General features: G+C 42.4%; 1 protein-coding gene and 1 long non-coding RNA gene across 2 annotated transcripts in view; both read left to right on the plus strand.

The window, feature by feature from the left end:
* The first annotated feature begins 799 nt into the window (after positions 1-799).
* Positions 800-8,698, plus strand: LOC131460563 (uncharacterized). The gene is made up of 3 exons (XR_009240394.1): positions 800-1,325; positions 1,446-1,785; positions 7,498-8,698. It is a non-coding gene; the product is annotated as an uncharacterized LOC131460563 (long non-coding RNA).
* Positions 8,699-23,303: 14,605 nt separating this feature from the next.
* slc25a26 (solute carrier family 25 member 26) overlaps positions 23,304-23,558 on the plus strand; it is an 81,961-nt gene continuing 81,706 nt past the window's right edge. Inside the window, exon 1 of the mRNA XM_058631157.1 lies at positions 23,304-23,473. Within this exon, the coding sequence (XP_058487140.1) occupies positions 23,441-23,473 (33 nt within the window). The 5' untranslated portion in view covers positions 23,304-23,440. The remainder of the gene's footprint in view (positions 23,474-23,558) is intronic.

Raw genomic sequence — 23,558 nt, forward strand, 5'->3', positions numbered from 1 at the left:
GGGTTATTACTATTAAATACTATTATTACTCCAAATACCGACAACGCCACCTTGGGTTATGGCCCAAGGACCAGTAGTAAAGGTCAACTAGTACCTTCAGACAAAAGACACTCAGGTTCGTTTACTCAGGGAGGGAATGAGACGGAGTTCAATGATCATGTCTAACAATTTATTATTAAAACAATCATGAGGTTGACACTGTAACACAAAAAAAGAAAAGAGCCCAACTAAAAGGGGGATGTAGTCTGAGGCTTACCAGCTGGAGGAGGGGTTTGGTAGGGGAAGTGACATCCAAAAGGAAAAGGAGGACACCCCACACACACACAGCAAAAGGTGACGTGTAAACAAAGAAAATCTTAAAAAGGGATCACACAGCACACAGGACCACCACCACCCAGGAGAACCACCACCACCACCGTCGGCCTTCAGCACTAAGGGGAGAGGAAAACACAATTAAACGGGCTCAAATTTAAGGAACCAAATATAAATGATCAATGGATAAACTGAGAAATGTTAAATTATATTAATAAATCAACCAAACACAAGAAACAAAAGAGTCTCTGGCCAGAGATATCAACTCAACAATTAACCAGTTTAACAGTTTGAAATCAGATTGATCATATTAACAACATAAATTCAACCATTAAACAAAGAGTAAATCAGTAAACAATTAAACCAAACCTTGCCAGATTGTACTTAAAACACTCTCTCTCTCACACACACACACACACACGCACACAGTTCACAATCTTAGCGAGTGGCTGAGAGTTCGGGCAGACTCGTCGCATCCAGTACGAGTTACAGCCACACACACACACACACGCACACTGCAATCACACGTAGCAGCGGTAAACAGGCTGACCACAGGCGGCCGACCGGATCGGAACAGTCACCAAGCAACAGGACAGTGGCAGAACAGCGGCGAAACAGCGGCGAAGCAGCGGCGAAACAGCGGCGAAGCAGCGGCCAAATAGCCGTGGTTAATCAGCTGTATGTACACTTGGCGTTGACGTTAGCCTTAGCGTTAGCGCTAGCGTTAGCTTTAGCGCTAGCGTTAGCTTTAAAGTTCCAGTTATAAGTCCGGGTGCATTGGCATCCCGTCCAAAGAGGGAGAGGGGTGAAGAATTCAGGCGTGGCAGGGAAAACAGCCACCATGCAGCACACAACCAGCAGACAATGCTCTGGTTGCGGCAATAAACACCGCCCCGACTGATCGGCTCGACCGCGGTGAAGACGCCGGATCTGTGCTCGGATGCTAGCGGCACATACAACGACCCGGAAGCGAGAGATCAGGAGGAGGGACACAGCCTACTTTTCTCCACTCGGTAAGTGCAGTGATTGGCTAATAAGTCAGAGGGACCGGGGTGCAGTCAACCAAACTAAATCAGTGGTGCCTCATACCACTACATTAACCACTACCCCTTCTTCTGACTCCTCCTCTGCAGCTGTACATCCAGACGACCACGCTGACCATCTCCATGAACCTGAGCGTGTCCGTAGCTCTGGGGCTGCTCTACATGCCCAAAGTCTACGTCATCATCTTCCACCCAGAGCTCAACGTACAGAAGAGGAAACACTCGCTCAAGGCCGTTGCCACAGCCGCCGCCATGTCGTCCCGACTGTCGCACAAAGTCAGCGAGTGACCCAACGGAGAGGCCAAGACAGAGCTGTGTGAGAACATGGAGGCCATCATTGAGTCACATGACATCTGAAGAAGACAGAGATGAAACATGATGACATCACCATGTATAACATCCAATAATAATCCACGAGTAACTGACTGAGGTACTAATGTAATTCATGTTTAATCATCACTTTTTTAACAGGAAGCAGCTGTTTCAAGTGTTTAACTCTCAGTTAACTCCCAGCTAACTTTCAGCTAACTGTTAACTCACAAATAACTAATTTAACTTGCAGTTGCCTCTCAAGTGACTTAGTTGACTCACTTAACTCTCAACTATTAACCCTAACCCTACCCTACTATCAGCTAACTCACAGTTAACTATCACTTGACTCTCAACTAACTGTTAACTCTAACACTAACTCTGAGTTAATTCTCAACTAACTCAATTAACTCTCACTCAACTCACTTGAGTGGACGCTGGCATGTATGTTGCCGCTGCTCACCAGTAGTTTTTCAAGTGTTTTTATCGCTGCTTTGGCCTATGGTTCTTTGTGACAAAACTGACTCTGCTTCCACTCATTCGCGAGAGCTAAAACAGCTTCTCTCGCACAGTTAAATGCCGTCGCTCCGACACTTCTGTCAAAAAGTGCACGGGCAAACGCCGGCTGCTAATTCATGCTAGCTGTCACGCCACCGGCTTTCTGAGTTTTTCCGGTTCCTTCCTCGTCATGTGGCCCAACAACTCTCTCACCCGGTTTGGTCTCATTTGGATACTGCTGTCGTTCTGCCATCATCCTGTGGCAGGACTACTTCATTACTCTGTCGCAGACCTCCTTCGGATCCGCTGGAATGCACCGGAGCCTCCACCACCGGAGCTGCACCATCACCCGGAGATCACTCCCCCCCCCCGCCGGCGTTACATCCACCGTGGGTCCCGCAGACATCTCCAGCACAATGGCTCCAGTACAGTCAACTCTACTTGGTCCACTTCTCGTCGCTGTCCCAGAAACTCCGGCCGTACCGTCAACCATCACGCATTAGCCGGCCTGGCTAGGTCGGCTAATGCTACTATTGTCAAACACGACACCTCCGCTGTCAACTTCGGTCTGCTCAACATCCGCTCACTCACGAGCAAAGGACACCTCATCCAAGATCTCCTCACTGACCGAAAGCTTGACTTTCTCTTTTTAACAGAAACTTGGCAACAGCCTAATGACTTCTCCGCACTCAACGAATCCACTCCTCCCGGTTTTGTTTACATCTGCCGTCCCCGAGGCAACGGCCGTGGAGGAGGTCTCGCGGTAATTCACCGCGAGAAGTGGAAAGTCCTGCCCGTCTCTGTCCCTGCATGTAGCACATTTGAATGCCTTGTTTTTAAGCTTCCTGGACCCACACCAACCATCATCGCCACAGTTTACCGCCCCCCCCCCCCCCCCCCCCAAGCCACACAGTGATTTTATCAGTGAATTTTCCACTCTACTCACTTATATATCTACTCTCTCTCCTAATTTAATTCTGCTGGGGGACTTCAATATACACATGGACAATACCAACCTGCCTCTCACTAGAGACTTTGCATCCTGTCTGGACAGTTTCGGAATACAACACCTCATAGATTTCCCCACCCACATTAGAGGACACACACTGGACTAACCCTGGATTTCCACTGGACGCGGAACGGCCGCGGCGCGGTTCTGCTTCGTCCTCTCCCAAACGTCAATCCCCACCGGGCGCGTTACGGCAGCGGCGCGGAGCTTTGGGAGCCAGCGGTATTCAGGGAAGATCGCGCGATAATCTCGAACGGACGCGAGATCCCGCGATAGACTGTGTGAATAAAGGAAACAACAACAACACAGCTTCTTTCATTTCTCCACTTCCATAATCAGTCTCTCGTCGTCCATTGTCTCCGAGACCCTCGGATCAAATGACAGTTGACCTGGGAGCACCGGTTATGACGTAACGTTGAGGTGAAGTTGTGACCTGCGCATTGTGTTTTATTTTGAAAGGGGGGCGGAAGTGTTTTACTTTGATACTGTGTCGGACTTCCTGTCTTGTGCGATCTGCTTCGTTGAAATTTACGAGGTTCAGCAGCGGCAACGGAAAAAATAGAACTGATTCCTATCGATAGCGCTGCGGCGCGGCGAGCCGCTTCTGGGCCGCTGCTGATCCGCGCCGCAGCGCGGCCGGTGGGAATGCTCACATTGATTAGAATGGAAGCGATTTGCAACGGCTGCCGTTCCGCGGCCGTTCCGCGGCCGTTCCGCGTCCAGTGGAAATCCAGGGTTAGTCTGCTGCTCTGGTCTAACCCCCTCCAAGCCCACTGCCAATGCTTTCCCTGTAACGGACCACTTCCTCCTCACTTTTAACGCCACACTCCGCCTTTCTACTCTCAAATCCCCCCGTCTCATCTCATTTCGTAATATTAAGGACAGTAACATCAACACTCTCTGCTCCACTATCGACAGTTTTCAGATCCCGGACTCCCTCTCCAACCCAGATGAACTGGTCGCTCTTTATAACACCTGCCTCACCAACACACTCACCTCTCTCGCCCCCCTGAAAACCCGGTCTGTGTCCTTTTTCCGCATCTGCCTCCTGGTTTACCCCCGAGCTTAGATCCATGAAATCCAAAAACCGACAACTGGAGCGACTTCACAAAAGAACTGGTCTCACCATCCACAAGGACATGTACACTACCCATATCACACAATATAAGGACCTAATCTCTCAACCAAAACCATTTATTACTCCGGCCTCATCCTCTCCAACAAAGGAAACTCAAAAACCCTCTTCTCTGTCATGAACAAAATCCTCCAGCCACCCAATTCTCTACCCCTCCACCTGTATTCCACAGAAACCTGCAACTCCATAATGGACTATTTTAACCAGAAAATTCATAACATCCATCAGCACCTACATCACAATTCACCACCTATCTCCCCATCTGAACCCTCTCCTCCTTGTCATCTCTTCTCCAGTTTTTTTCTTCCCACTACCTCCGAATTCTCCGACCTCATACACAAATCAAAGCCCACTACATATCAGCTCGATCCCCTCCCCACAACCCTAGTCAAATCCTGCTCCTCCTCCCTGCTCCCCCTCATATCTGCTATTATCCACTCCTCACTCTCATCCGGAATAGTCCCTTCACTTTTCAAAACTGCCGCTGTCACCCCCATATTAAAGAAACCCGGTTCCGACCCCAACATTTACGATAACCTCCGCCCCATTTCTAACTTACCTTTCATTTCTAAAATCCTCGAAAAAACTGTTGCCACCCAACTCCACTCTCACCTATCTCTCCATTCACTCTACGAGCCCTTCCAGTCTGGTTTCCGCCCCCGTCACAGCACAGAGACCGCCCTAATCAAAATCACCAACGACCTCCTCACTGCAGCTGATTCTGGTTCTGTCTCCATCCTCATCCTCCTCGATCTGAGTGCTGCCTTTGACACCATCTCACACCCCATCCTCCTCAGTAGACTCTCCTCCATTGGCCTCTCCCACACTCCCCTCAGCTGGTTCCACTCTTACCTCACAGGCCGCACTCAGTTTGTACAGCTCAAATCTTTCACTTCAAAACCTTCCCCAGTCACTACAGGTGTGCCCCAGGGATCTGTCCTGGGGCCCCTTCTCTTCATCATCTATCTCCTCCCCCTCGGCCTCATCCTCCGTGAATTCAATATCCAGTTCCACTGCTTCACGGATGACACCCAGCTCTACTTTTCTTGCAAACCAAATTCCACACCCCCCTCCCTCACCTCTTGTCTCTCTGAGCTAAAAACCTGGTTCACCTCAAACTTCCTTAAATTAAACTGCAATAAAACTGAACTCCTCCTCCTCGGCACTAAATCCACCCTATCTAAAGTAAACAGCTTCTCCCTCACCATTGACAGCTCCTCAGTTTCCCCCTCCCCTCAGGTAAAGAGTCTGGGTGTCATCCTCGACAGCACACTCTCTTTTCACTCACACATCAACATCACTACCCGCACCGCTTATTTTCATCTCCGCAACATCAACAGACTCCGCCCCTCCCTCACCCCCCACTCCACAGCCGTCCTTGTTCACAGTCTCGTCACCTCCCGTCTTGATTACTGCAATTCTCTCCTCTATGGCCTCCCCCAAAAGTCTCTCCATAAACTGCAACTGGTCCAAAACTCAGCCGCCCGTATCATTACAAAGACCCCCTCACACCACCACATCACCCCCGTCCTCCAGCACCTCCACTGGCTCCCTGTCAAACACCACATCAACTATAAACTCCTTCTGTACACATACATGGCCATCCACAACCTTGCCCCTCCCTACCTGTCTGATCTCCTCCACGTCATCATCCCCACTCATTCCCTCAGATCCTCCTCCTCCATCCACCTCTCTGTGCCCCCTGCCCGCCTCAGCACTATGGGGGGCAGAGCCTTCAGCCACTCTGCTCCTCAGCTCTGGAACTCACTACCACCTGACCTCCGTAACTGTGACTCTCTCCACCTCTTCAAATCAAGACTGAAAACTCACCTGTTCCGGACCGCCTACTCCCTCTAACCCCCCTCATTTTACCGCCACTTCCCCAAAGTTATTGTGTTGATTTTATGTGCTCCTTTTTTGGTTTTTACGTAATTGTGTGATTTTAATTTTAATTCATCTTGCTTGTAAAGTGTCCTTGAGTGACCTGAAAGGCGCTTTTAAATTAAATGTATTATTATTATTATTACTTCATTTTTAATTAACTCAGTTAATTATCAACTGACTCAACTAACTCTCAGTTAACTCATCTAACTCTCATTTAATTCTCAACTAACACAGTTAATTATCAACTAACGTTAACTCCCAACTAACTCAACTAACTCTCAGTTAACTCAACTAACTCTCATTTAATTCTCAACTAACACAGTTAATTATCAACTAACGTTAACTCCCAACTAACTCAACTAACTCTCATTTAACTCACAACAAACTCTTTAGCGAACTTGAAAATAACACTCAGCTAACCCTAAAGTTACTCTGAACTATCTCTCAGTTAACTCATAACTAAGTCAGCTAACCCTAAGATAACTCTCAGCTTATTCTCAACTAAGTCTGGGCTACTCCAAACCGAACCCTAATGGAGGCTACCTCTGAGCTAACCCTGGGTTTGAGTTAGTATTAAACTAATTTGATGCTAATGGTGCACTACTATGATTAACTCTGAGGCTAGTGTGGACTGGACAAGCTAACTACTTAAGCAGTTAAATCCATGAGCACATTTTGGGTGATTTTGAGGCTAACACAGAGCTTACTCTGGACTAACACAGAGTTAGCAACAAAGTAATTCTTGACAAGAATGACTCTAAGTGAACTTTGAACTCATGTCTGGTCTAATGGCTAATGTAAGGCTAACTGTGGACATGCTAAAATCAGTATTAGCTAACTGTGCTAACTATTGTTGTAGCAGCTCATTTAGCACAAGATTAACAAAGTTTAGTTTTGCAGTGAGTTCAAGATGTTATTTGAACTGTTTTTCTATTCCTTCACAGTCAATAATACACTATTGTAGGTCGTGTGACTTATTAATGACATCTTTAAAAGTCTATTAATGACTTTTAATCCAGAAGAAACGTTTATTTTGTTTGATTTGTCACATTTACATTTCAAAATGAATTTGCTGCTTCCAGCTGCAACACGTCCCTCCTCCATCGTGTATTGGATAAGATTTGCTTCTGGTGTGCAAAGAATTGTGGGATAAATTCCTTCACTCAGCAGCCACTGAGAGGCTCCTCCCACAGGCGGAGCCATATTGGCTACCGAGTATCAACAAGAACAGTTTTCTCTTCATGTAGAAAGTCTGTTGTTGACCTTTGTGATGACCTGTGTGTTGACCTCTGCCCTCTCGTTTTCAGCAGTGAAGAAGAGACGCGTGAATGACGACCTTGTGATGTAACAGCACAGAGACAGTGAGACGGTGAGACGTGTCTTCTGCTCACAGACTGAAAACCAGACCTGCTTCACGTCAGACGCTGCAGCATAGCATCATGGGACTTTTCCTCTGGAGCCCACAGATGCTGTGACGTCGTTTAGAGAATGACAAAAAAGGGTCACATAGGGTCACGTATTTCCCAACATGCCCCCGCCCGCTGGAGCCACGCCTCCTGTTGTCTTGTCTTCTGATGTACTTGCAACCGTGTGTTCATGTTTCTGTGTCGTTAATGTTTGTTTTTATCCATGACGTTGATGATGAAGATGATGAAGATGCAGTCATGTAACACTTCCAGGACTCATGTTTCTTGTTGTGATGCGGTGTCATTTGTGTTCTGCTGAGTCATGTGACACCTGACCTCTGGTCTGGAGGCAACGCCATGACTAAATCAAAATTAAGTCCATCATAATGAGTCCATCATTTGCAGCTGTTTTGTCGTAAACAGATGTTGTCAATCAGCTAAATGCTGTTGAATGACCTTTAACCTTTGGTCTTTCTATGTTTCATCAGTTGTTTTTGTATCTTGTTTTGACCTGATGATGATCACATGACTCTTGGAGCTTCTCGTGTTATGGAAGGGTTCAAAAACTTTATTTACAATTGTAATTGTAATTTTTTTTAATAGAATAATTGGCTATAGAATAAATTCCCAGAAAATATAGAAGGAAAACTTCCTTAAAAAGGGAAGTATATCCATGTTCCAGGTGTTCCAGGTTGTTGGTCACTGCATGTCTGATGTGTTTGATGGTCAGCTGACAGAATATGACTTTGATCTGTTTCTTATTTTCCCAGAGAAAAATATAAAACTCTATATTTAAAATGGGTTGTGATATAAAAACAGAAGCATGTATGTTTTCTACCGTTTGTATTTTCATGTCGCTGCTTCACTGCTGATGTTGTGGGACAAATGTTTCCATCTTCTGTGCTGTGGTCTTTTTTACTTGTGTCTCAAATACCAAAAGAAAACCTTTTGGTATTTGTGTCTTTTTCACTCAACGGCCTTGACTGATATTTAATTATTGATCTCTTCCTCTTCATGATGAAGCATCGGTGGATTTGTACATGATCATCTTTTGCCTGACAAGAAAAAAAGTCTTCTTTTTTCTTCGTTTGCTTGACTGAGTTCCAACTTTGAAAATTTTTTTGGAATAAAATAAAACTAAAAGAAAAGTGAGCTGCATGTCTGATTTCACGGAATATTATCAATAAAATTTAACATGGAGTCCCTGAACGCACCATGCAGGTAACTCTCACCTGCTTCTGTTTTTTTTCTAACCCTCTCTCTCATTTATTATAAAACTGAAACATAAATCACTGTGTTTAACAATGACAACAATGACTTAGGGCAGCTGTCACTAAACCAACTTCATTTATTCTACGTATCGATATCTATCTATCCATCCATCCATCTTTCTGGTAAGTGTGCTAGTTAGCATGCTCGTTAGCTTGCAAGCTAGAATCTATCTATCTATCTATCTATCTATCTATCTATCTATCTATAAATTTTGTATTTTTTTTTAATGGTTAAATTAAAGAGAAAATGAACACTAGTAGAAATATTCTCACATGGCTTTTCTTCCCTTGCATTTCCCTGAAGAGGAACAACAAAGGCTGCTGTAGTTTTATTCCTGTCTTCCTTTCTAATCTAATAATCCACTGTCAAATTTCAGTCAGTTTCGGTCAGTTTTGATGGTCCGATGTCTAACGTCACTACTATTACCTCCAACCAGCAGCCACTTTGTAAGGTACACCTGGTCAACAGAGGGAAGGGACATTTTTAGAGCGAGCTTTTGCGTTGCTTTGTAGTAACTTTTGCTTTACCGCGCAAAATATCTTGGCATTCCCTCGTAAAAACGTTTGCGTTCCTTCGTAACACTTTTGTGTTCCTTCGCAACACTTTTGTGTTCTTTCGCAACACTTATGTGTTCCTTTTGCAACAACTTTTTGTTCCCTCATGACAACTTTTGCGTTCCTTCGTAAATAACTTTTTCGTTCCTTTGTAAATAACTTTTTCGTTCCTTTGTAAATAACTTTTGCGTTCCTTCGTAAATAACTTTTTCGTTCCTTTGTAAATAACTTTTGTGTTCCTTCGTAAATAACTTTTTCGTTCCTTTGTAAATAACTTTTGTGTTCCTTTGTTAATATCTTCTGCATTCTTTCGCAATACGTTTGCGTTCCTTGGCAACACTTTTGCGTTCCTTCGTAAATAACTTTTGTCTTCCTTCGTAAATAACTTTGGGTTCCTTCGTAAATAACGTTTGCGTTCCTTCGTAAATAACTTTTTCGTTCCTTCGTAAATAACTTTTGTCTTCCTTCGTAAATAACTTCTGCGTTCCTTCGCAATGCTTTTGCTTAACCTTGAAAAATATCTTTTGTTCTCTCGCTACAACTTTCCAAAAGAAAGAAAGAAAGAATCGATGGCTGTTCCACTTTAAATGAAGCACACATTGGAAACACTGAGGACAGTATAATGTGACGTGGTGTGACATGTGACCTTTAGAACGTCCGTCTTCTGTCTTCCGTCTCAGAGGAAACCTCATTCTTCTGCAGACAAAGTGTTTAAAAACTTTCCCTCTGACGTTTCACATCTCCATCTTTGCAGACTTTTTCCGTGTCAAACGACACAAAGTGAACTGAATATAAATATTTCACTGAGCTCCATTTTTCCTCTTAATTCTCAGGAACTCTTAATGGGTTCAGATAAATGGGACAAAAAACAAAAAAAGTTTTAGTGCAAATCTTTCATGTTTCATCAGACCTTTCTTCTACAGCTAACAACGTCTTTGTTGTGTTTTTAGTCAGCTCTGAGCCAACTCTCTCACAGTTCCTGCTCCTGCAGCAGCTGTTAGGAAATGTGATTTTTATTTTTTAATAACTCCTTTTATTGCTTTGTACTGTTGGAACTCTTCCCTTCATTTTTCCACTTCTTTCCATTTCCTGTCTCCAGCACTTCTGATTGAGTTATCGCGACTGACGGAAATCTGTGACTGATTTTGATGGAAGTCGATAAAATCAGGGTCTAAAGCTGCGCTACGCTACTATTCTTCTGACGTTTCAGGAAACCTTTTCGTTGTTTCATGACGGAATACTGGTTTATTTGAAATGTGACACACACGTGATTTTCTGGATTTGTCTTTAGCACAGTTTGAAAGAGCTTTGGTATCACATTCTCTCACAAAAGCAACTAAATTTTGGCAAGTAAATTTGGTGAAATCTGTGTTTCTCTTTTATAAAATAGGTTCTGTTCACCTTTATCCTGTTTATTTGCTTGTTTACTGCTTAGCACTAGAATAGGCTTATGTTTGTTAGTGTAATGTTTCACTTTTTTTTAAGAGAAGTAGAAATGGAAGCCCATTTCCATACAAAATTAGCCTTGAAAAAAAAAATATCCTCAAAGTAAGTCATAATTATGAAAAAAAGGTTATAAGATTAAAAACGTTCTAAATTATGAGATGAAAAGTCATAATTATGAGATAGAAAGTTATAATTATGAGATAGAAAGTCAAAATTATGAGATAAAAAGTTATAATTATGAGATAGAAAGTTATAATTATGAGATAGAAAGTCGAAATTATGAGATAAAAAGTTATAATTATGAGATAGAAAGTTGAGATATGCGAGATTATGAGATAAAAAAAATTTGAAGTTATGAGATAATGCTGCTTGCACCTTTTAAGTATTTATTTATTTACTTAGTTAGTTAGTTAGTTTATCAGTTGACCCTGAGGTCAAACATCCCCTGTTTCCTGTCACCTGAAGTTTTCACATCAGAAAAGTATAACAACGGCTCACTCTGCTGGTAAAATCAGGAATTACAGCGTGAGGGACATAAAGTTGTAAATCAGTCTCTTATTATTTAGGGCTTAAAAAGAGAGAGTAAAAGTCTATCTAAATATCTGTAGATTAGGGTTTATCTTTGCACATGAGAACCTTATACACAGCTTTTCGAAAGTACAACATTTTTGTGGAATCTTTTTTTTTTTTTTTGAGAAATTAATGTTTGTCTATTTCTCTACCTCGAACTAAATAATCCATATCTTCAGTTGTTTGGTATGTAGTTGCACATTAAGTGCATATTTGCCATTTAATTGTTTCACTCACTGTTTACAGCAAATCTAAATTCTGCTGTTAAATTCAAGTTCAGTGTCACCACACCTCGTACTCTCACTTTAAATATGAAAGTATAAATTAATACTAGGCCACTTTTAATGATTTTACTACCAACATCTACGCCCATGGTTGCCAAGCTGTGGTACATGTGTATACCAGGGGATGGACATATACATATATAGATATACATATATACATATTTACATGTATATATGTACATATATACATGTATATATGTACATATATACATGTAATTAGATAGATAGATAGATAGATCATACAATATAAAATATTAGCATAAATGTAAGGACATACACTCCAACCATACAGTGAATGAGTAAGATATTAGAATGAAACCACAATTAACAACAATAAATATGTAATATGTGCAATTTGGCAATGTAAAAATATCTATAAATATATTTGCTTGCTAAAAATAAATGAATAATTCTACACAATTAAATGCCAAAATGGTTGTTTAAATGTGTCAAAAGTGATGGATTAGCCGTCATGAAACGTGCATGTAAAATTCATGTTCATACAAATGATCAGCTGTGGAGTTGAACACACTGTTCCTCTCTCTCCGCTTCCACACAGGAATGAAACAAGTCTTTTGGGAGTCGCGTACGTGATTGTGTGATAATAAGCCATTAGCATGCTAATTTCATAATTCATCTCCCCAATAATTGCCTCCATCAATATAAACTGAGAGAGTGCGGTCCTCATTTGCAGAAATAGATTTTTTTAAATGCCCTTTATGATGAATAATATGTGAAATATGGCTGCGGCTATATAGTTTCGTACGAGGTGTGGGTGAATTGATGATATTCTCCTTGTGGGCATTAAAGAGACTAACTTTCTCTTTCAGTTTTATTCGTTTCAAACACTCTTGAAGCACTTTGAGCTGCATTTTATGTATGAAAGGTGTTTATAAATCAAAGTATAAATATCATCCAGAGCTTCTCATATTTGAAATTCTGGATCCAATGGATTGCTGTCTCAGAGGTGGAAGTACATTTATCTAGCTAGCTAACTCATAGTTAGCTAAAACATGACATTACTCACAACATATCGATCTAACATTTATTGTGTCATTGTCATTTTTGATTCATCATTCTTTTATGTACTACCTGTCTTACTTTCTTCTAAATGCGTCTCTACACAAATGAAAAGGCATTAGAATACAGATAAATAAAGGTAATTGAATATCCTAAAGAAATATTCAGCATTTTTAACCTCACTTCAAAAAGATGATCTAAACTAAAGTAGAACATAAATACAAGTGATATTGTTCTTTGTGTTCACCCCTTCAGTCACTGGTATTTGTATTTCTACAAAACCATACAGAGCAAACGTTCTTACATTCTCAGGACATCTTATATTTGTTTGTTCCTAAAATTCAAACTGAACAGGAAAAGAAAGCTTTTGAGATGTCAGAGACGTGATATGTGACACAATTGAACTAAGTTTTGGTGACGACCTTGTTGTCTGTGTTTTATACTAACTTTGTTCTGACTGTAATAACAACTGTGCGGCTCCTATTTATGTCATAAAAATACCTGTAAACATTGTAAATGTGGAAATCTGTGTTTACCAAACCCAGAAATGATGATGATGATGATGTTCTCAAATGTCTGTGTTTTGCCCAGAAACCAAAATGATTCAGTTTTAATGATTTCTTTGTTGTATGGAGCAAAGAAACCATTTATGAAGCTGAAACATCAGAAAACTTGATTTAATTATATCAAAGACACTCAAGCCTGATTAATCAATTAATCAAATAACCATTCTTGATTTAAATTCAGGAAACAAATACAAGAAAAGGAAAAAGTGAGATGATCTTCACATCCTGCTCCATCAAGGACAAGTTCAGCCTCCACTTGGGTCACTAGGTGGCACTCTGATACCGCAGTGAAGCAGCCCATGTCTCCCAGATGTTATTCAAATATAAAGGTTAGCTCGTCCCTCAGCGCTCGCGTCGTTTCCCTGTGACTCTTTGCTGTTCTAAAGGTCATCATTTGCAAGCAGAGGACAGTCTGATGTAACATTTATGTTACTGAATCATAATTATGGTCTGCAATAAGAGCACAGACTCAATCACTATCAAAGTTTTGGGTGATAAGTGTAAGTTGTACCTCGGTGTAACCTGAAGGTGACTGCGGTTTATAACGTCCCTCCTGGTCTCTCCTGATCATAAACGTCCTCTCTGTGTGTTTTTCCCCCTGTAGCATGAAAAAAAAATGTTTTTCACATTCATGGGACCGAGTGTACGAGCTTGTGAAGGGATGAATCAAATGTCAGAGTGACAGCGAGTGTATGAGAGCAGATCCATATTTCTATTAGGCTCCGCGCGCAGAACAGGCAGGGGCATGTTTGTGCATATTTTACTGTAACACACCTCCTCCATCTTCATTGACTCTCTCGCAGAGGCTGGTGATGGAGAGATGGGAGTTATAGTCCGGCGACATGTGCAAAACACGCGCTGGCGTCGTCCTCCTCTGCTGCCATTTCATGAGCGGCATCGATCGAATTCTTCTGTACATGCGTCTGCCACGGGAACCACTCCAGGACGTCTGGTTCTGTCTGTGACAGCTGAACGACGTTATTGATCCAGCAGCAGCTGCCTGAAGAGAACGACTGCCTACTTCTTTAATATCTGCTTCATCTGCTCCACATCGAGGTCCTGGAACACAGCGACAGGGCCCCACAACAACATCAACAACAACCCTTAACCTTAACCTAAATCACCTTCTAACCCTAACCCTAAAACCAAGTCTTAAACCCCATAAGCCCCTTAAAGTGATGAGGAAGCCTTCACTTTCCCAAAATGTCCACACTCCCTATGGTTTATATGATTTTTGGTCCTCACAATGCTGTACAAATATCCTTTTTTCTTCAGGAATCACATTGCCTCCCCTTCGTTTGGACAGCCTGACCAAAGCATTTTCCTTAACCCGAACCATAACCAGTTAATGCCTAACCCAAACCATAACCTAACCACAATTCAAATATGAGCTCTAAACGTAAACCAGCTCCTTGGAATTGAGGTTCCTCTTCATTAGGACTAGGTTTTGGTCTCCATGAGGACCACTGTAAATCAGAACTGAGAGTGATGTCATCACCCCCAAAGACAGGGGACCTTAGTCCGACTAAAATCGCACTTTTATACTATAAACCCACTTAATACTTTTTAAAAAAAGGAGTGGATGTTTTATTTTGGTTTGCAAGGTGAGTCCAAGCCACTAGGGGGCGACTCCTCTGGTTGAATGGAAGTCTATGGGAACATGAGCTTTCTACTTCTCGACGAAAGTATCAGTTACCCATGGGGGGGGGTCGACTACTCCGCTTGAATGTCAGTTATGTAATTGCAAAAACACAGAAAAAGTTTTGATAAAATCTATTTGCTGCCCTTTCTGGTCAAACACCAGTTACTGCGTTCAAATGTTCACACTGATCTTGCTCTCCGTTCTCAGCCCGCTTTTTTGGCTTTTTTTAAAAAGCAACCTCTGGGGGTTTAGTTACCTTTAAGGAAGACATTTCAAAACAGTGATAGTAGAAAATCATCCTGAGCACATCATGACAACGTGTCTGTCAGCGATAGAGAGAGAGAGAGAGAGACATCCATGACAAAGGTGTTCACTGTCACACAACGATCCACAGAGCGTTAAAGTATAGAGATCAAGCATCAGCCACTAGAGGGCAATCAATCCTGGCAGGGGAATCTGTCAAAGACACAGCGGCATTAGTGGAGTCAACGAGGTGTTGTGTTCACATCACACTGAAATGTTCTATAAAAAGCAGCACATTTCAGAAGACGTTAAATAAGATTTTGTTTGTCAGTGTTTCAGCTGTGTGTGTGTGTGTGTCTGTGAAAGAAACTGCAAAAGGCAGCGTAAAGACGTGTGACCGGGTGAAGTGATTCATCAAAGGTCGCCGGACGCCACAAACAAAGCTCACGTACACGGATTCTTGCGGTGAATTATTGGTGTTTGCCGGCGCTCACCTTCCCGTCCTCAGACACTTAAGGCCGTGACAAACGCAAGTGTCGTCTGTGACTGGAAACCAAAGCAGCAAAAGGCCAGTCAGGTAATTCCAGAGGAGGCAAGCGCGTCAGACACTCTCGTTGTGATGAATAGATACCAGATCTCCTCTGAGATAATTCTGTGTGAGTGTGCGTTCTGTAAAGGAGAGCGGCTGTATGTACGTTTTTCACTGAGTTTACAACTTTTTTGTTTTTGCAACGTGTTTTCATGTTTCCGTCTCAAATCGCTTGCTTTATATGACAAACATTATATATGAAAATAGATAAGCCTATACATTATCTTTTAAAAGCTTAGTTTTTATTCCCTGTTCCTCCATTGACACACTAATTAATACCACACATCGAGTTACCTAATAAATTAAACGTGGACTTTGAAAACACATGTAACCAGGTCCGGTGGGGTTATCAGGGGGCTCAGCTTTAAATCAGCGATTTTACATCGCAGCACACAGGAGTTGCTGATCCACTGCTTCCTTCTTCCGTGAGTGTAAATGTATTATTTTTGTGATTCTGTTGTTCGAAAAAACTTGATTTACATTTACCTCAGTGACACACACTAACCAAACGTGGCAGCAGGAGACCAGCAGCTCCTGTGTCTCACTGAGCTAAAAATGCAAATTTTCTCAATGAAATTTGGTGCTGGAGAGCGAGAGGGTTACAAACCTCAGTTTCCAGCTAGAAAAGGTTAAAAAAAATAAGGTTTTGAGATTCCCAGCTGTAACAGAAGGTTAATTACACACATCCTGATGAGTCCCGAGGCGTTACGGCTCTTCCCTCATCTCACCTGCTCTTTCCGAGACACTCGGAGCACAGAATTCATCAGTGTGCACTGTGGTGACACTGATCACTGCAGTCAATACCAGCTATAGTGAAGCCACTGGCACTGCTGCTGCTGCTGCTGCTGCTGCTGCAGAGGAGGATGAGGAGGAGGAGGAGGAGGAGGCATCAGCAGAGAGCTTTGCCTGGTCTGTGATCTATCATGGACATGGGATCAATATGCTACAGGCGGCTCATATTTCACTGGTGAAATCCCCAGCAGGGATGAGAGGGCACAGGAGGAGAGAGAGGAAGTGGAAGCTGGGACGATGACATGGGATCACAAGGCCGTCGGAGAGGACACAGGTGACAGGGATGCAACCAGCCGTGTGGTCTGTGTCAGTGTTTTCCCAAACTCTCTATCAGGGGCAAACAATTGTGACTCAAATAAATCGTAATATAAATCATGACAAAAGCATAATTTGTACATAAAGTAGCGACTTGTTTGCAAAACCTAATATCCAAACTGAACTGGCAAACAAATCATTATCAAGAGATGTTTCATTCATTCATTTACTTTTCTGCATTAATCTTAAATAGAAGCAATTATGTTTTGGGACTCCAAAAAAATGTCCTGTGACCAATCTGTGGGTCCCAACCCAGACTTTTGTACACAGGCTACTGTTACATTTTTATCCATGGAAGTAAGCAAAAGGAGAACTGAGTTTAAACTCCGAACTGCACGTCCGTCCTAAATCCAGACGTACAGCCACCCGACAGTGAACCCAGATGCTTGTTCGTGGTATTCCTCTTTCACGGTAGATAGATCACATGCTTCTTTCTGAGGAAACATGGGATGAAGTAAAGGTGAGGAGAGGACGGAAAAGTTTTGGTTGTGGTGAAGGAGTCTGCAGTGGTGCAGCAGAGGCTTATACGCGCTGCATGGACGACGGCGTGGCCTGACAGCTTGTCGATTTGGTGAATTTATAATGAACGTTCTTTTATTTCTCCTCTCTCTAACCTTTCTTCTCTCCTTTACCTCGTTTCATCTCACCTTCCTCCTGTCACCTACCTGCTCTCTTCATTTGTAGCATCACTCCCGCCCTCCCGCCCTCCCTCTCTGGTCCTGACTGTCACAGACCCATGTAGCCTCTCATCCCGAGAGTAAAAAGCCAGGTCTGTGAAAGGCGCTCAGTCGCGTCTCCTCCTGTCCCTGCTGGTGCCGTGTCCTAATCATGCAAATGTTAGCCTGGCTAATGAGCGGGAGTTCTGTTTTTTTCTAACCTCCCCCCGGCTGAAGTTGACCACGCCGCTCGACCAGCCTGTCTCATGAATAACGTCGTCGTGTCAGAGTCAAGATGTGCGCGTGTTTCACCGTTTACAGATGGCACTTTTCAAATTACATACAAGAAAAAGACGACAGCTGTTGATTCGTGCCGGTGTCCGAGGCGGCGACTGGACAGCTCAAGAAGAAAAGAATGAAAATGATTAGAATCGGTCACCACGCCGCCGTGGCCAATAAGTTTTCTCCTCAAAGGTCTTTGGATGGAATTTAGAGACTAATTTAATCCCAGTTCCTCAAGACACTCTCTGTGTTTCCCAGTGTGGCAGTGTTTATATCTCGTGTCGCCCGGTGACGTTCGCGCGCTGCACGCAGGAAGTGCAGCAGGAAGCAAACGCAGCAACAAGGTAGTAGGGTGCAAACACACACAAAGTCATATATGGCTGAAAAACACAAAGAAGCTTCAACGCACGTTGTAAATGACTGTTAAAGATTTGTTGTTTTTCGAACTTTTTGAAATTTAGACGGTTGCTGTGGCGCCACCATCAGGACAACTGGCTGCACAGTTTGGTTTCTGTTCTTTCTCGGGTCTCGGTACCAGCTCAGAATGCTCACAAAGTGGTGATTATATCTTGGTGAGGACACATCATAGACATAATGGATTCCCTAGCCCCTTACCCTAACCCTAATCTAAACCCAATTCTAACCCTAACCCTAAAACCAGGTCTTAACCCTGAAAAAGCCCCTTAAAGTTGTGGGGCCCAGACAAAAATGACATTACCTTAGGACCTCACAAAGATACAAGTACACACACAATTCAAATCTTAGCTCCAAACTCAACCAGTTTCTCATGGTTCTGCCTCATTAGGACCAGGTTTTGGTCTCCACGAGGACTACTGGTCTTGACAAGGGTCTGTGTTTACATCAGAAAAAGGTCCTTAAGAGGTAACAAGTACACACACACAGAGACACACACTTGCCTAAAGTCTGTAAAGTGTGTAAAAACTTCAGTGTGAACTCTGAGCACCTTCTCACCTGCTCGTCATGACTTTTTGACTTAGAGTTCACTCTGGCTGTCACCACACACACACACACACGGCTCTACCAGAGAGATAAAACCATTAGATGTAGGTTCTGTTTTTAACAATAACCCTTATAGCGCCTTGCATTTCCCTCCGCCTCTGACTCGTGGCTTAATCCTCCGTGCTTTTGCCCTTCACTTTTTCAAAGACAGCCCGCGGGCTGGAATTGCCCTTTGCTGACTTGTGGCTGACAGTGAATAAGTTCCCCTCTCGTCTCCTCCCTTTTATCTCTGAGATCATACTCGGAGTGGGTCAAGATCAATGGTGCTCTCTGCAAATCTGCCCCGGCTCTGGGTGATTCTCATTGACCCGACACAGAGGTAAGTGAGCTCTCCTCTACTCTCATCCAGCTAGTTCCTTTTTTCCCTTTTTTGTTATTAACTTTTCTGGATAAACTCACCCAGGAGTCTTCAGGATAAAGACGTGGACCATGTTGGGGTCAGGCAGTTTATTTGAGGTCTTCTTGGGCTCCCACTGTAAGCTGCCCATTTTGACGTTTAACTGTTTCAATTATTCATGAACATCCATGCATTATCTACCACTTACCCTTTAACGGCTGTGGGAGCAGGTGGAGCAAGTTACTCCCGGGATAATTAAGACTCAAATTCGCCTAATCACATCTTCTTTGGATTACGTGGAGAAAAACCATGGGAGGAACAAGCAAACCCGACACAAAGTGACCCTCGGTCAAACCAACAATAGAACTGTCTGTTACTTTCAAGTTGCCTAGGAACGTTCCTACTTGAATCTACTCAGGTTTTTTTTGTTTTGCTTTTCCATCAGCGATACTACCTGGTGTATTTTTTAGTGCCTGCTCTCACGAGGTACCAAGCGAGCCGAGCCAATACTAAAATGTAATGTTGACAGACTGCCGGCCACTGATTGGTCAGAGAGTGTCGTCACTGGAAGAGTCATGAGCGCGACGTCCGACACAAGAATCAAAGCCAACAATGCTGAGCTGTGGTTCAGTTAAAAAGACTTAAAAATCCTGAAACTATCATGTTAATCTCCAATATTGTAAAGTAACAAAGTACAAATACTTTGTTACTATACTTAAGTACAAAATGAATGTACTTTACTTTGTTGTTTATATTTCTAGCAACTTTTACTGTACTACATTTCCTCCAACTATCTTTGTTACTCATTACTACACAATAAAATCAGAAGAAGAAGAGTTGGTATTATAGTTTTCACCCATTCACACGGGGGTTAAGTGTCTTTGCTCAAGGACAAATAGAGACTAGCAGAGCCAGGAACTGAACCCATAACCTTCCAGATGAAAAACAACTCACCCTACCACTGAGCCACCATGGCTCAGTCCTGACTCCTCCCTTTTTTTAAATACTTTTACTTTTAAGTTTACTTAGAAAAGACAAAACGACAAAAATGTCAGCAATGGCCCTTTAATTGAAACAAGCACTGGGGGCAGGTGTAAAAAGCTGCTGATGGGGAAATAAATGCATTTCTTAGACATAAAGAGTTCACCAGTCTACCTCACAGGGGGTAGTTCAGATTTTTGGAAGTGTGGTAATAACAGGCAGTGACACATAGTCAATGCTGCCATATCAAGTAACATGAAAACAACAACAGGGACACGGGGAGAACCTAATTTTAGACACTAAAAGAAATTCCCACTTCCAACTACAACTGGAACGCACCTTGCCAGTAAAAACCCATGTGCATTTCAGAGTCATTTGATCTGGGAGTGAAATCTGATTTATGACGTTTCCCACTGGTGAAAAATCTGTTTAAACACAAGTTTAAACAGGTTATTTGACCAGTGGGAGTGGACTCTTCCTGGCTGTCATCTCTGGGCCTGATACAGACCAAGACAGAAGAGACAGAAGCCCAGTCCAGATCCAGCTGAGGCTCACACTCAATGGGATCCCAGTGAGACCCCAGTTTCAACAAGACGGATGACAAGCGTCGAGCTTCCGACTGGGCTCTTTCAGGCCAGACTTATTATTGGGTCCAGGCTGAACAAAGAGGTCTCCCCTTCCAACGTCTGATCCTCCCTAACAGGAGAGCCACTAACTGTCTGACAGCAGCCCATAAATAACCAGTCACTGTGTCGCTGGAACAGAACAAACTCACCTGAGCTCACTCACTCACTCACTCACTCACTCAGCAGCGTCAAAAGTTTGAACATAAAGTGGACAAACAGTTGCAAAATTAAGATTTGTACATTTTAGATTCTTGTTTTAATCTTATCTCAGTATTTTAATGTTTATTTTATTGCTTATTCTGTTCATATTTGTCAACATCTGATCCTTCTGCTGCTGTTACAAGTCATTTACTCATTGTGGGATGAATACAGTCTCAGATATTACTTTGGACTATACCAACTGTCACATATGCTTTTTTTCTCACTGTCTGACATGAAATCAGACAATCACCGTCCTGTTTTAGGTCTGTTAGGATTACCAAAATCATTTCTATTTGCTAAATGCCAGAATAATGAGAGAAGGATTTTTTATTACTTTCTTCAATGTCAGAAGTTTACATACACTAAGATTATTATGCCTTTAAACAATTTGGGAAAGCCCAAATGAAGATGTCATGTCTTTGGAAACTTCTGATAGGTTTAATGACATTTGAGTTAATTAGAGACACACCTGTGGATGTATTTTAAGGCACACCTGAAACACACTGCTTCTTTGTGTAACATCATGTGAAAGTCAAAAGAAATCAGCCAAGATATCAGGAAGAGAATTGTGGACTTGCACAAGTCTGGTTCATCCTTGGGTGCAATGTCCAGATTGATTCAGAAGCAGTATGCTTCGGGTCATTGTCCATTTGGAAGAACCATTTGTGCCCAAGCTTCAACTTCCTGGCTGATGTCTTGAGATGTTGCTTCAGTATTTCCACGTAATGTTCTTCCCTCATGATGCCATCTATTTTGTGAAGTGCATCAATCCCTCCTGCAGCAAAACAACCCCACAACATGATGCTGCCACCCCCGTATTTCACAGTTGGGATGGTGTTCTCAGGCTTGCAAGCTTCCCCCTTGTTCCTCCAGATGTAACAATGGTCATTATGGCCATAACAGTTTGATTTTAGTTTTGTCAGACCACAGGACATGTCTCCAAAAATGAAGGTCTTTGTCCCTGTGTGCATTTGCAAACTTTAATCTGTCTTTTTTATGTTTCTTTTGGAGTAATGGCTTCTTCCTGGCAGAGTGGCCTTTCAGCCCATGTTGGTACAGTAGTCGCTTCACTGTGGATAATGACACACTCTTACCAGCTTCAGCCAGCATCCTCACAATGTCTTTTGCTTTTGTTCTTGGGTTGATATGCACATTTCGGACCAAAGCATGTTCATGTCTGGGACACAGAACCTGTCTCCTTCCTGAGCGGTATGATGACTGGACATTCCCATGGTGTTAATACTTGTGTATAATTGTTTGAACAGATGAATGTGGCACCTTCAGGCATCTGGACATTACACCCAAGGATGAACCAGACTTGTGCAAGTCCGTAATTCTCTTCCTGATATCTTGGCTGATTTCTTTTGACTTTCCCATGATGTTACACAAAGAAGCAGTGTGTTTCAGGTGTGTCTTAAAATACATCCACAGGTGTGTCTCTAATTAACTCAAATAAAAAAATCATTCTCTCATTATTCTGGCATTTAGCAAATAGAAATAATTTTGGTAATCCTAACGGACCTAAAACCGGAAAAGTGATTGTCTGATTTCATGTCAGACAGTGAGAAAAAAAAGCATATGTGTCTTTTTATATAGTGTATGTAGACTTCTGGTTGCAACTGTATATACTGTACTTTATCATCTATTTACCTTAAAATGGGAATTATGTTTTTTATTATAAATAAAATAAGAAAGAAATGTCGGCACTTTTTGTCCTTACTACTTTTTAGGCTTTTCACAACACAAGTATATTTTTATGTACAGTTTATGATGTACAATGTGTGTGAAAAGAGTAATTATGACTTAATATTGTTTTAATTTACCTTGGACATAAATCTCTCTCCACCTACATCTCAAACTCAAATGACCTGGGGGGCCACTACGTGTCTAGTCTTGCCAGCCAGGGCGAGTAAAGGGAAAAAGGTTTTTCGTATGAATGAGCAATTTCTTAGAATTTTTAAATAATCGTGTTTTGTTTTGATATGGAACAATATATACTAGAATTCCTAGTAAGAAAAGATATTTATGATACCAAATCCATTAATATCACAATTTGTTAGTTCATATTTTAGCTTGAATGCTACCATTAATAAATGAATCCTTTTTTTAACTGTATTAATTCACATGTAATTGTAAAGAGTACAATCAACTCTCATATCCGCCTAACAGATAAAGTTTGTTATAGATGATACTTTATTTGTACTTTATATACCTTTATTTTTAATGTTGTTTTTTTCGTCATGTTCCGTTTTTCTTTTTTTCTCCTTCTTCCTCCTTGGCTCCGCACAGCAGTCACGTGACCGCTGTGCGTCATGACGTCAGACGGAAGTGTTTGAAGCCATGATGGCTGCGTCCTTCACAGGCATGTCTTCGGCTCAGCGGTGACAGTTGCAGAAACCAGTTTTTAAACCAAAAGACTGAGCGTGAGACAGAAGCACGAGGACAAACATGGAGAGACGAGAGTTCGTCGCCTCGCTGCTGGTAAGACGCTACATTTGTACTAATACTGACAGCGCGTGTCAGTGTTGCCATGGGAAACACTTTTAACTAGTCGCAGCGTGAACGT

This window comes from Solea solea, chromosome 6 (genome assembly GCF_958295425.1).
Source record: "Solea solea chromosome 6, fSolSol10.1, whole genome shotgun sequence".
In the NCBI taxonomy this organism is placed as follows: domain Eukaryota; kingdom Metazoa; phylum Chordata; class Actinopteri; order Pleuronectiformes; family Soleidae; genus Solea; species Solea solea.